At 56.3% G+C, this 14,057-nt stretch overlaps 1 protein-coding gene across 1 annotated transcript; it reads left to right on the forward strand.

The window, feature by feature from the left end:
- Positions 1–153: 153 nt before the first annotated feature.
- FOXF1 (forkhead box F1) lies at positions 154–4,242 on the forward strand. The gene is made up of 2 exons (XM_007994270.3): positions 154–1,379; positions 2,752–4,242. Exons 1-2 carry the CDS (start codon positions 248–250, stop codon positions 2,910–2,912), a joined length of 1,293 nt encoding a protein of 430 aa, XP_007992461.2. The 5' UTR covers positions 154–247; the 3' UTR covers positions 2,913–4,242.
- Positions 4,243–14,057: the final 9,815 nt, after the last annotated feature.

Raw genomic sequence — 14,057 nt, forward strand, 5'->3', positions numbered from 1 at the left:
CCCCCACAAAAATACCGGCGGGGGTAGCTTCCTCACGGCCTCCGCCTGGGCTGCCCTCGGCCTCAGCTCGGCTTCTTTCCTTGTGGGAGGGCGAGAGAGAAAGAGGGAGGAGAGAGGTGGGGGAGGCGGGAGTTGGAGAGAGAGGGGCTCTGAGCCAACCGCCGGCGGATCCAGCAGCTCCTCAGGGAGGGCGGGCGGGAGCGCGGGGGCGGGCGCGCAGCGGCTCGCTCGGGAGAAGTGGCCGCCGATGACGGCAGAGGTGCAGCCAGCCCCGCGCGCGCAGCCCCCTCCCCCTCGCCCTCTTCCCCCCCCTCGTCCTCTTCCTCCTCCTCCTCCTCCTCCTCCCGGCTCGTCCGCGGCGCAGAGCAGCGGCGGCAGCGGCGGCGGCGGCAGCAGCCACCCGATGTCTTCGGCGCCCGAGAAGCAGCAGCCACCGCACGGCGGCGGCGGCGGCGGCGGGGGAGGCGGCGCGGCCATGGACCCCGCGTCGTCCGGCCCGTCCAAGGCCAAGAAGACCAACGCCGGCATCCGGCGCCCTGAGAAGCCGCCCTACTCCTACATTGCGCTCATCGTCATGGCCATCCAGAGCTCGCCCACCAAGCGCCTGACGCTCAGCGAGATCTACCAGTTCCTGCAGAGCCGCTTTCCCTTCTTCCGCGGCTCCTACCAGGGCTGGAAGAACTCCGTGCGCCACAACCTCTCGCTCAACGAGTGCTTCATCAAGCTACCCAAGGGCCTCGGGCGGCCCGGCAAGGGCCACTACTGGACCATCGACCCGGCCAGCGAGTTCATGTTCGAGGAGGGCTCCTTTCGGCGGCGGCCGCGCGGCTTCCGAAGGAAATGCCAGGCGCTCAAGCCTATGTACAGCATGATGAACGGGCTCGGCTTTAACCACCTCCCGGACACCTACGGCTTCCAGGGCTCGGCCGGCGGCCTCTCGTGCCCGCCCAACAGCCTGGCGCTGGAGGGCGGCCTTGGCATGATGAACGGCCACTTGCCGGGCAACGTGGACGGCATGGCCCTGCCCAGCCACTCGGTGCCCCACCTGCCCTCCAACGGCGGCCACTCGTACATGGGCAGCTGCGGCGGCACGGCGGCCGGCGAGTACCCGCACCACGACAGCTCTGTGCCCGCCTCCCCGCTGCTGCCCACCGGCGCCGGCGGGGTCATGGAGCCGCACGCCGTCTATTCGGGCTCGGCGGCAGCCTGGCCGCCCTCGGCCTCCGCGGCACTCAACAGCGGCGCCTCTTACATCAAGCAGCAGCCCCTGTCCCCCTGTAACCCCGCGGCCAACCCCCTGTCCGGCAGCCTCTCCACGCACTCCCTGGAGCAGCCCTATCTGCACCAGAACAGCCACAACGCCCCAGCCGAGCTGCAAGGTGAGTGGGGAGGCCGAGGGCGTCCTTGTCCCCGGGAAGTCGAATCTGAGTGGCAGCGGGACCCAGCCAGGGGCGAGCCCCTCCACTTCTATGGTCGGCAACCCAAGGCTGAGGGGAGGCACCAGCTCCCCAAGGTGTCTCTTTGCCCCACCTCTCCCCCTTTGAAGAGTACTACCTTTCTTGAGCCTAGTTTGGGCCAATCTGTTTCTCTTTCTGTTCCAACTCCAGCTGCCGGCTGCTCCAGGCCTGACCAGGTAGGCCGGTCCTTAGCAAGATTTCCCAGACCCCAGTGCCCTAAGTCCTTTTGTGTCCCTTAAGTCCCTTTACACTTTGGAAAGGTCCTGGGATGGACCCAAGGCTCCCAGCCCTGGCCAGATGGCCCTCCCTCCCGGGTGGTGGCCCTCACATTGCCTGGAGAGCTGCCTCTGCTTGGGGCTGGGCAGAACGGAAGAGTTAGGCCCAAAGCCGCTGGGCCAGCGCTCAGAGGCTCAGCCCCGGCCTTCAGGGGACCAGGCTTGGCAGAGCCACAGCTGAGTCCAGGGGCATTTTGTGGTGAGGGAGGCAGGGCGGGGCGTGGCCAGGCCCCAGAGGGTCAGAGCTGCAGGCCGGGCCATGGGGGCTCCATTTTTTTTAGGATCCAAGTTTTCAGGCCTCCACACCCCCAACACCCCTGATACCCCAACACCCCAAACATACAGAAGCATCTGCCAAGGGAGATGCGGCTGCCTTGCCGCCTGATTCTGCCCCAGGTTCCCCACAGCCTGCAGGCCCAGCTCTGGTAAAAGCTGGAGTGAGCTCGCCAGGGCCCATCCAGGGTCAGCTGTCAGCAACCCCAGGAGGCAGGAGGCAGGAGGCAGGAGGCAGGCCGCAGGCCTGGAGGCCTTAGGCAGCCTATCCGCGGCGGACTTCTCCGCTCAGGGGCCTGTTCTCTGGAGAAGCTTCTTCTCACCCCTGCTGCTGGCCTGGGCTGGCCCCGCACTGGCTTCTCCTTCCACTCGGCCGGCAGTGGGTGCCTCTGAGGTCGGCGGGGGGCGGGGGGGGGGCGCTGCCCTGGCGGTGAGGGCCGTGAGAGTTAGGGGCCCTCCACTTAGCCTCCCTCACCACTTCCCCCTGGGCCCCTGCACGGGGTCCGAGGCTGGACAGGCACGCAGCAGGCAGGCACTGCAGGGAGCGAGGCCGTGGCCAGTGTTCTGGAGTCTTTTCCTTGGGTGCGCAGCAGGAAGGCCGGGAGGAGGGCGGGTAGGCCGCCGTGCTCCGGAGCCAGGCTGGCAGGCCTTGTGCGCCCCAGGAGCGCTGCTCCTCCGCCTGAACTCTGAGCCACCGTGGCTAACTCTTCTGCTCCCCCAACCCCTCCTGTCCCCTCGCCTTGCAGGCATCCCGCGGTATCACTCGCAGTCGCCCAGCATGTGTGATCGAAAGGAGTTTGTCTTCTCTTTCAACGCCATGGCGTCCTCTTCCATGCACTCGGCCGGCGGGGGTTCCTACTATCACCAGCAGGTCACCTACCAAGACATCAAGCCTTGCGTGATGTGAGGCTGCCGCCGCCGGCCCTCCTAGTGCAGGCAGGCGGGTCACAGGGACCCTGGACCGGCACAAGAAACTGCTTTATTCTTGAGGTATAACCGTCGGCAGAAGAAAAGGGTTCCACCCCTCCGCAACAGGAGTATTTGGCAAGGAATCCCCAACGCAAAGACACAGCACTGCGGTTGGCACCTCCTTCCTCACTCCCTCAAAATTGTTAAGAAATGGTAGTGGTGGGTCTGATCTGACTGCAGCCGTTGGTAAATAAAGGTTTTTGATCCTGTTGAACCCGGCTGAGACGGTGCTGTGCAGGGGAAGGCCTTCCGCATCCACACAGGAGTTCTGCTGAGGTCCCCCCTCCTTCCGGCCAATGGCAGAAGGGGAGGAAGATTTTTAGAAGAAAGGCAAACATGTGAGACCAATCATTATCAAATACTTTTATTTTTTGGTTGAGTATTTATCTTTTTATTTTTTATTTTTTTTGAAAGAATGTCTTGGAATACGCAAGTCTCCCTTTAGAGCTGTCTTTTCCGGGGAGCGGGAGGGGACAAGAGCTCGGATCTCCCTCCGGATCTCCCTCCCCACCTCGGAAGTCTCCTCCTTGGACCGCAGGTGGATCTTTGTGCGAACAACTTGCATTTCGGAAGCCACTGTCCGTCTTTAAACAGAAAATTGAAGGAGCCACGAAGCAAGCGGCCGTCCGGGCGTCTGCCTCCGTCCCCTTCCACGTTCCTCTTCTTCCTTCGCTTCAGCCTTTTCTGTTATGTTTTGTCTTGAATTTTATTTAGACTTTTTCAGTGAGTATTTTTTCTCTCTCCCAACCTCTACTGTAAACTTTCTGGTCCGAGAACGAGCCGAACACAGCGCGACGCAGGGACTAGGACGGCCCGGTGACCGCGCGGATTCAGGATTGCGGGGACGCAGAAAGGTTAAGGCACTTTTAAAAACTATAGCAAGGCTCCTGTTTATTTATTCTACTTTCTTTCCCTAATAACCAAAACACCGCGTAGGCTCCTCCGTTTATCAGTATTAATGGTGTAACTTGTTGGCAATATTTGCCGTGTAGAATTTTTTTTTAGATATCCATTGTAAATTTGAAACAAAGACCGATCTGTGTAAAAACAAATTTCCATATGTTTTATATAAATATATATATAATATGAAGGACTACCCTCCCTCTTTTTTTTTTTTTGTATTTTGGCTGCTAGAGTGCAGCATTTGTGACACATTTGAAATTTGAAATTTCCTTCTGCACTGTAGAAAAGGACCATTTGAGGATGTTTTGCCTTTTGTGTATTTTTTCCTAAAAAAAGAACAAAAATAAAAATGTATAACATTTGTACATGGCCTTTAACATTGTATCAACTAGAAATAAAATTGCATGAGTATTTTATTGGGATTGAGATTGCAGAATACCTTACAGACTCCCAAAGATAGAGTGGGGGAAAAAAACAGGCTTTGGATCTCTAGACTTTTAAAAATTTTGGGTGATTCTGAATACTGTTTTCTTTTTTGGCAAATCCTCCTCTTTTCACTCTTCATTCCACTTTGAAGTAAATGTTGGACAAGAGGAACTATTTTTCTTGGCTTCTGTTTTTTAAGAAGAGCCCTTTGCCCCTCTAAATGTCATTGATCGTTTTAAAGAAATAATCAAACGTTTAAAGAACACTGTAGACCTCCTTCCCCTAGGGAACACCAATTAAACCGTATTTGTGCACATATATGTATACATATATATGTACATATATGTATATGTGTCCATGTACATAATATATATATTTTTTGCCACTACAAGACCAATGAGAGTTTTACTTTGGGTTTCACTTGCTGTAGCTGTTAAAAATCATGAATCAACTTTAAGGGTTTTTTGTAGTTGTTGGTTTTGTCTTGTTTTGTTTCAGCTATTTGGTGGCTTGTTCTTGGTTTTCCCCCATAGTAAATCAAGTAAAATCTAAATGAGGCAAAAGGGCCGTTGGTGGGCCAGGTGACAGGTACCTTTCCCATCCTGTAACGTTTATCTCCTAAGTCACAGTTCGTCGCCTCTGGGGAAAAAATATTTTTTGACTCTTGTATCTTCCACTGACCACTCTCTTGCTATTCCAATTCCCGGCTAGGGAGGAAAACAAACACAGTAAGTCACATTGTTGGTGCGGCCCTTCCAGACCCACCGCAGTGTCTTGCGTCGTGGGGTCGTGAGTCTCTGAACCTGGTTCTTCTCAGAGTTGACATTTTGGACGTGGGGGTAATTTCTCCGGTGCTCTGTTACATCAAAATTATCAATAAACTCGCCTGGGCAATTAATGTCTCAAACTAACAGCTGTCTATAAAATCGAGATAAAGGGGACAAGAAAAGGCCAGCGACTCCATCCTTGGGGTCTCCGGGCGGGCCGAAGCGTCAGGTCAGGCTCTGCCGGGCGCACGCGCCTGGCCTTGCGCTCCGAGAGCAGGTTCGCAGCAGGCGGAGAAGGCGGTCCTCCTGGGGCGGAGGTCTTCTCTGCACCCTCCGCCTCCCACCAGAGCCCGGAAAACCAGTACTGAGAAGAGTCCCCAGGCCTCCTAGCGCGGCAACGCTGCGCTCGCGTCCGGTCAGCCTCTGCAGGCTAGAGGAGCTGGGAGCCCCTTCCTCTCTCCCGCAGAGGCTGCGGCCCAGTTAGGGCAGAGGCTCTGGGGAAGAGGGGCTGATTAGGAGAAACCCAACTGCGAGCTCCCAGGTTTTCTTCTGCGGAGTCTCCAGCCTCTGCACCCACTCACTGGGCGCCCTGGCGGGCCAGAGGCCCCTGTGCGCGGTGGTTTTGCGTGGCTTTGACGCCGCTGGACGAGGGTCCAGGGCGGTGGGAAAGCCCGGTTTCCTGTTCATCTCCTTGCCTTCGCTTCAGCGGGCTCTCCCAGCACATCCATGTCCAGGTCTAGCGGGGCGGGAGGCACCCAGAGGGGCTTGTGTAGGAAAACCGGTACGGATTATCCGCCCGGGGACGGTGACCGGCCTCGGTCTTCCGGCCTGACTTGCGGCCTGGGAATGAGAGGGAAAGTCCAGCCTTCCCGCAAGGAGATCCTGGCTCCAGGCAAGCCCGGAAGGGCCAGATAACGCAGGCGAAACTGCCTCCGCAGCCGCGTCCGAGATTTCGCGCCGCCGCTGCTGCAGCGCGGAGGCTGCGCTCGGCTGGGCTGTGTCCTCCTCGGAGTCCGTTGCGTCCTGGGCTGGCACAGGGGTCGCGGGTGAAGCTCCCACCGCTGCGCGACGCCACAAAAGCGCGCCCAGCATGTGCAAGTCACAAGCTTAAATCGCGAAGGGCTCCTGAGGCTGGTGCGAAATGATGCGCCCTGCGTGCATAAAGGACCCCTAGGATCTGCTAGCACAGAGGCGCCCTACGTAGAATTAATTCATAATCGCTCTGTATTATCTTAGGGGTTTTTGTCCTGGAATAACGTAGAATTAATTCACAATCTCTTCATCTATTTTAAGGATTTTGCGCTGGAACAGGCAAGTCAAGATGCCCCTTGACATGAAATCCCCTCTGTAATAAAGCCCGGAGCAGGGGTAGGAGATGCTTGGAGCACGGTTTCTGCGTGTGGATTACACATCCGCGGACGCCACAGTTCTCCGTGCGGTGCCGACGCCTTGGACGCACTCGAGCCTCAGCTGCCTTCCCGTTGTAGCCCCGGGCAGCAGAAGCGCCTGGGCGGGACCTCCGGGCCCCTCAGCCCCAAGGAAGCGGGACTTCGCCTCCTGGAGCTCACCCCCAGGGCCCGTCCAGGCCAGCAGAGCCAGTCGCCCGGCAGGAAGGCGCCTGGGGTGTGCGCTTCTGATGGGAAGGCGCCTGGGCCACAGAGGTGTGCTCTGTCTGTTCTCTTTTCTCTTTGGGGCTGGACGGGGTTGGTGGCCACAAGGGCCTGGCTCCAGGCCTTCCAGCCACCCGCCAGCAGGCAGCTTTCGCTCAGAGGAGCTCCAAAGGAGCTAGGGTTCCTCCTCTGTGGCCACCCCAACCTGAGCAAGACAAGTCGCCTCTGAACCTCGGTTTCCTCATGGCTAATAGTACAGTCCTGGTGGACCTATGCGGGCCGTGGTTAAGAAGGCAGGTGCTTCTCAGGAGTAAAGGGGTGGCCTGGTTCCTTGGTACCCAGACAGGAGTGGCCGGTCAGACCTGGCTTTTCTCGCTGAGACATCTAGTGGGGCCAGTGTGGAGTGGTGGTAGTGCGTGTGTCTGCTTGTGGGGGGTGTGGGAACCATAAGAGGTGGAAAAATCCATATTTTACAAGGCCCTCTGCTCAGGGACTTCTGATCCCAGTGTGGGGACAGCTAAATTCCCATCTTCACGGACTTGCCCTCCCTTCCCAGGGATAAGGAAGATGGCTCACATAGCTGGACAGAGAATTTTCACAGTGGGTTAGGGCTTGGGATGCCAACATACACCAGCCACCAGAATCTCCCCAAACCTCACTGACCCCTCCTAGGCATCTGAGTCCTGCGGATGACCCCACAGGGAAGTGGGAGATCAGAAGCCCCCTGAACCCAGTGGCTTCACCTCTGATGGTAACTATCAGAGTCCAGCCCAGGAATCACCCTCATCAGAAGTATCTGGGGTGTCTGTTTAAACAGAAGATTTGAGGGGTCCCTAACAGTTACTGATTAGAATCTCCGGAGGGGAGGCCCAGGAGTCCATGGTGTTCACAGATAAGCCGGGTGGTCCTGGAGAGCGCTAGTTTGGGTCTGTTCTCCCAGGCTGGTCAAGGTTGCTCTGAGCGGCCTCTGCTGCCCCCTCCTGCCCGCCTGCTGGATCAGGCCCATGTGTCTGTAGCAGCAGCTGGTTGAGAGAACTTGGAGGCCAGGCAAACAGGCACCATGGCCACATTTGCAGGCGTACCATGTGAACGCTGGGCTGGGGCAGGCCTTCTTCCCACATGGGCATCCCAGTCCACCCTAGCTTGCTCCTGCCTCAGCTCTGCCCTTGTTACTCTACTTGTTTTGGAGGCAGACCCTCAGCTCAGGGAGGGTCAGTGACTGCTCCCGACATGGTGGGTAAGACATGGAATTTGGACTCAGACGCAGTACTTTCTGACCTGGAAGCCTGTATCTCTCGCCATTATTCCACACGGCGCTTGGACACCCATTTGCCTGCATCCACAGGGCCTAGTGGAAAAAGGAAAGTTTACATGGGGTCCGTGATCTAGCCTCTGCTGGCTTCCGGCCTCCAGAGGAGAGCCGGCAATGGGCAGGACCGCAGAGAGTCGGAGTCTCCGAACACATGCTGTCAGACCCCCTCTTGCCTTCCAGCTGAGCCAGGAGGGTGCATGCAGGTGGGGCAGGGGCTGGCCTAGCAGCCAGCGCAGCTCAGACCCTGACCTTCACCCCCTCTCAGGGTTCCGACTGTGATTCACGGGTTCCACCATGGCCTGCCATGGAAGCTTCCTTTGCTTCCTGTGGTCCCCTTAGACCAGCTGAGAAAAGCTTCAGATGGAAGTGGGTGCTCAGACGAGGCCGGCTGCACAGCACTGTGGCCGCTTCCACACTGTTTATGGAAACTTCTGGGGACCAATACCTCAGAGTTCTGGGCTCTGTGTTAAGGAGGAAGGCCCTTTTCCAGCGTCTTCTGCAGCTGAACCCAGGGGCAGTGTCCTGGGCCATGTGGCCGGCAGGGTGGGACAGCGAGGGAGGGGTCGCATCCATCCATGAAAGGATGCTGACTTGTTGTAGGGCCGAGAGGAATCACGGGCCTTTGACAATTCTATGTCTTCTTGTGCTTTGGGGGTGGGCAGGGGCAGAGGAACGCCTACTATCTGCAAGCATAAAACATCATGGCAGCTGGGGGTCTCCGAGCTGACTCTGGCTGGAAGGCTGTCCAATTTGCGAATTGTTCATTGCTCGATTAAGCTCTTAAATGAAATAAAAGAAAACACTGTCAGCATGAAATGACAGATGGACAGAGGGGAACCGCTGCAGAACTATCCTCTCCACACGGCGCCCTGGCTATGTGTCCACCACTGCACTAGACTAGATTTGTGATGGACATGTTGACACATTCCTGTGATCACAGACGGACCGCCCAGTGCCCTGTTGACCCAACCCACTGGCAGGGGAGCAAGCGTGTGGTGGTTGCACAGCAGCTGGCATTGAGGTGGGAAAGTGTGCAGTCCCTTTTGGAGCAGAAGTCCAGGTCATGCGCTGCCCAGAAGCTGAATACACAGGGCCATGCCCTGCAGGACCATCTGGCTGCTTCCGGCATCAGGACACCTGGGGTCATGTGGACACCCTGAAGAGACGACGACACAAAGGCCAGGATGACCACAAATGTCCTGAGCAGAGGCAGAAAGCTGGCCAGATGCGGTGTCTGCAGGGTCCCTGTGGTGGTCTTTCTCTCATCCTACGGCGCACGACGCTTGCTGGTGACACAATCAAGAGGAAGCCTGGCAGAGCAGGGGCAGGGGGTCGCTGGGGCCAGGTGCAGGCATCCTCCCTGACTTATTTTGGACAATGTTCTATGTTCGTGGGGTGGCAGCCTAGGGAGGAGCAATACCACACCCAGGGCTCTTGAGAGTGCTGTAGTGCTGTGACCAGTCGCTGAAGGCATCTTATGGAAACCACCACCAGCACTCCAGGAAGCAGGCACGGACCCCGTGTTCCTCCCACCCCGTGTTCCCCAGCAGGTCTGGGGTCTGGGCCACCGGGAAGCATACTGAATCTGCAAATGTCCCTGGAAGACGATAGCAACATTTCTGTTCTGGACACTTCCCCCCAAACAGGCCGTGATCTATCAGCGCATGGCATTTCCGTGAGGCAGGAAGCACTGGCCCACCTGAGCTTTCTGCTGTGACTCTTCGGCAGGGTCACCAGCTTGGGTGAGCAGAGAGGACTGCGCCGCCTCGGTCCAGGTGCAGGAGGCGGGCCAGCGAAGTGGGCAGGGCAAGAGGAGGCAGCCAGGGGAGGCTGGGGGAGGCCATAGCAAATGTGGGCCATGGGGACAGGAGGGACAGGAGGTCCTGGCTCACTTCCCACGGGCCTTCGTCGCGATGCCCGCCCCAGGGAGAGAGCTCAGGGTCAGGAAACCTCTTGGGAAACAAAAGAGGACCCAGGGCAGCAGGGTCCTTCTTGCAGGGCAGCCTCTGACCCGCCCCAGGGATTTCGCGCTCGGCTGGTTCTCTACGAGGAGGCAGCGCCACCTGCTGTCCACTTCGCGCAGATGCTGTTGGGCCCTAAAAAATCAGTCCCATCAGGAAAATTGATCTCACCAGGCTGGGCAGCCGCGGATGCGAGGAATGAACCTGATTGCCCTATTTCAGGCCCTTTGCTCTTTGTCAAGGGGTAGCTGGCTTTTTATTTTATTTTATTTTATTTTATTTGGTCAGGGGGTCAAAGTAGTCTTTTTCTAATTACACAAATGATGTGGCTTATTCCAAATAAAAAAAATAAAACTTTATTAAAGTGAAACGAAGGAAGTAAAAGTGACTTCCAACCCCATTCCTGAGTGAAGACAGCTGTGCTCCAGTGGCCACAGGAGACATCTTCCTGCACCCTCAAGGACCCCGTGGTTCTACGAGGAGCAGATAAGGGAGGTAGTGGGTCAGAGCACTGGAGTCACAGGGCCTGGGTTCAAGTCCTGGCTCCACCTCTTCTGAACTTCGTGAGCCTGCACAGGTGTCTCTCTTCTGCTCCCCTCAGTTTCCCCATCGGTACAGTGGGGACGATGGTAAGCATTGCTGTGAGGCTTAAATAAGTAATGATCTGTGAAAGGCTTACAGTGGAGACACCAGACACAGAGAGGGCAAGCACTTAGAGGCCACACGGCCAGGACATGGTGCAAACCCTGGTGTGCCTGGCTCCAGCCCGGCACTCTTCGACCATTAAATGGTCTCTCTGTTCTGACAAGCTGCGGTGGCTTCGTTACCCCTGAGGCCCGGCTTGTGGTCAAGAGATGAGCACTTGGTGTTTCTCCGGAGGACAATCTTCTCCGCCCTGCAGGGAGGGGCTTGGTGCTATGACTGACTCTGCTGTGAGACTGCAGGGAGTCACAAAGCCCTTCTGAGCCACACCTTTCTTATCTGGGAAAGGGAAACAGTAGTACGTGCTTCCTGGGACTCTTCTAAGACTTAAGTGAGCTAATTCACCCTCCAAGGTGGGCAGGGATGGTTAATTTGCTCACAATTCGGCACTCAGGGCCTAAGCTCATTGCTTCCAAACCATGCAGAGTGCAAAACGCCCAAACCACATGGTCACACGTCAGCTCCATTCCGATCCCTGCAATTTATGGACATCAAAAATAAAAGGTTCCATTCACGAGGAGTGCTGCCGTGTTCGCGGGAATGCGAGTGTGGGTTCCCTAAACGTCTCTGCTTGTTTGAACAAGTGCCCAGATGGTCTCTGGTAAAAACACAGGATGACCACTGAGATTGGCAAAGTCATGGGGACTTGCTGGGGCACTGGGTGGCAGGGAGAGGTGGACGAAGAGGGGCTCCCAGATGCCCTGAACCTGCAGCTCTGCAATGCACCAGGAAACAAGCAGTCAATACTCTATGCCTCAGTTTCTTCATCTACAAATGCAATCAAATATGGGGCTACTTCCAGCAACAGGACCAGGGTTGTGTGGGGCTGTCGCACGGTGGGCTGGCCGCAGGTCCTGCGGGGCTGTCGCACGGTGGGCTGGCCGCAGGTCCTGCGGGGCTGTCGCAGGTGGGCTGGCCGCAGGTCGTGCGGGGCTGTCGCACGGTGGGCTGGCCGCAGGTCGTGCGGGGCTGTCGCACGGTGGGCTGGCCGCAGGTCGTGCGGGGCTGTCGCACGATGGGCTGGCCGCAGGTCGTGCGGGGCTGTTGCACGGTGGGCTGGCCGTAGGTCGCAGGGTGGTGATGTGCAGATCAGAGTTGATGGGTTCAGGGCACACAAGACAGGGACTCCTGCTGGCTTCTGACTGAGCAGCCCTGGTCGCCAACGCACCTCTGCACTGTGCACCGCGTGATCTGGTAGAAGCCCCCACTGCTCCACAGGACCCTGCTTTTCTCTTCCAGGAAACACCCCTGGCTTTGTCTGCCTCTTCCTACCTCCGGTGGCAAGCAGCGGACAATCCCCCGTGAAGGAAGGCACAGGGGTGTTGGTGGCTCAACCTGTGGTCAGCTGCTGCTGCAACCGGGGCTCTACTCCCTGCACACAGGGGCACCGTGGGAAACTGACTCCTCTCTGCATTTCAGTAACCTCGGCTGTGAAACAGGCACTGGCTTGCGGAGGCCGCCTTTACTGGGCTTAGCTCTGCCAGCACTGGCTGTGGGACCAGGTGGGGGGAAAGTCACTTCTTCCTTCGGGACCTCAGTCTTTTCACTGGCAAAACTGGGGAGAGCATTTTTCCTCCTTACAGAGTTGGGAGCGTGTGCTGGGGGCTGGCCCCCGGGGCAGCCTGGGTGCTGATCCTACCTGTGCAGCCAGACTCAGGAACAGACACATTTGCCTATGTAAGTGGAACACCAAGCCTTTGCCCTGAGCATTCTAGAAATTTTTTAGAAGTAGACAAATGTTATACAAGGTTTTTATCCTATCGTTCCAAAAATGATTTAAGTAACACTAAAAAATAAAAATAAAAATAAAATTAAAAAAGTCACCTATGCACAGTGACAAGCATGAGAAAAGAACCCGTGGAAATCCCAGTGGTGCTTTGGTTAAGGTGGCGTGATGATTCGGCTGCTGCTGCCTTCTGGCCAGCCCACACTGCTGGCTTCTGGAGTCCCACTGCACCTTCGCCTGCCTGTGGTCATCCTGCAGCACGGAGGGAACCCTGTGCAAACATCAGTTTCAACATACTGCAGAACTAGACTTGTCACACTTTGAATGAAGAACAGAAGGTTTCAGAGATGATTCTTCCCACACCCGTCACTGCTGTTCTCTATTATCTTACTGAAAAATAATTAGGAACTATTTGCATCACTCAGACTTGACTTCACACAGAAACCGTATGTGAAAAAACCCTGCGAATGTCAATAGACTCCGGGGACGCCGGCACCTGTGTCACAGCCTGCCACTCAGCTGAGGGTGCAGAGCCATGGTAAGAAGATGCCAGGGGCCGGCAGCCAGGTGTGTCCCATCTGTTTTCCTGAGCAGTGTGGTGGGATTGCAGGGAGGAGCTATGAAAGGTGGGAGAGAAAAAGAGCCAGGGGTTTGGGCTTCATCCTGAAGCTGAGAATGCTTTTCCAGAAGGTAGAACTGGGCTATTCTATGGACTTCTTCCTCCTTTTTCGTATTAATAGAAACAAGATGTGAATTGGGAGAGGCAGACTCTTCCATACCTTCTCAACTCGCCCTTGGGGAGCGCTGGCCTCACTGGCCTTATTTTCACATGCTGATGCTGACAGGTGGTTTATCTGTTGCACCTGGCAGCATGAGACAGGCTGATGCGGGGCTGGCCGCAGTGGCTAATGCCTGTAATCCCTGCACTTTAGGAGGCCGACGCAGGTGGATCACTTGAGGTCAGGAGTGCGAGTCCAGCCTGGCCAACATGGTGAAACCTCGTCTCTACTAAAAACACAAAAATTAGCCAGGCATGGTGGCACATACCTGTAATCCCAGCTACTCAGGAGGCTGAGGCAGGAGAATCACTTGAACCTGGGAGGCGGAGGTTGCAGTGAGCAGAGATTGCACCATTGCACTCCAGCCTGAGTGACAGAGTGAGACTTCATCTCAAAAAAACAAACAAAAAAAGGCTGACATGGAGTAACTACATAACCTGGCCTGGTTAATTCTCCTGCTTGGAGAAGTCTTCTTCAGATAGTTCATCTTGGTGGGTTCATTTGGATTCTGCACCAGTCAAAACCTGACTTTGTAAGGGGGACAAAGGAATAGATTCCTCTTGAAATTCAAGGTCTTGCTTATGAAGCCCTTTCCTATCCCAACATTATAAAGACTTCTCTCCTACTGTCTCCAAAGCAAGGGTGCGGTGTCAGCTCACTGCAAACTCCCCCTCCTGGGTTCAAGTAATTCTCCTGCTTCAGCCTCTGAGTAGCTGGGATTACAGGTGCCTGCCACCATGCCCGGCTAATTTTTGTATTTTTAGTAGAGACGGGTTTCACCATGTTGGCCAGGTTGGTCCTGAACTCCTGATCTCGTGATCCGCCTGCCTTGGCCTCCCAAAGTACTGGGATTACAGGCAGGAGCCACCGCGCCTGGCTGCCTCTTATATTTTGTTA

This window comes from Chlorocebus sabaeus, chromosome 5 (assembly GCF_047675955.1).
Source record: "Chlorocebus sabaeus isolate Y175 chromosome 5, mChlSab1.0.hap1, whole genome shotgun sequence".
Classification (NCBI taxonomy): domain Eukaryota; kingdom Metazoa; phylum Chordata; class Mammalia; order Primates; family Cercopithecidae; genus Chlorocebus; species Chlorocebus sabaeus.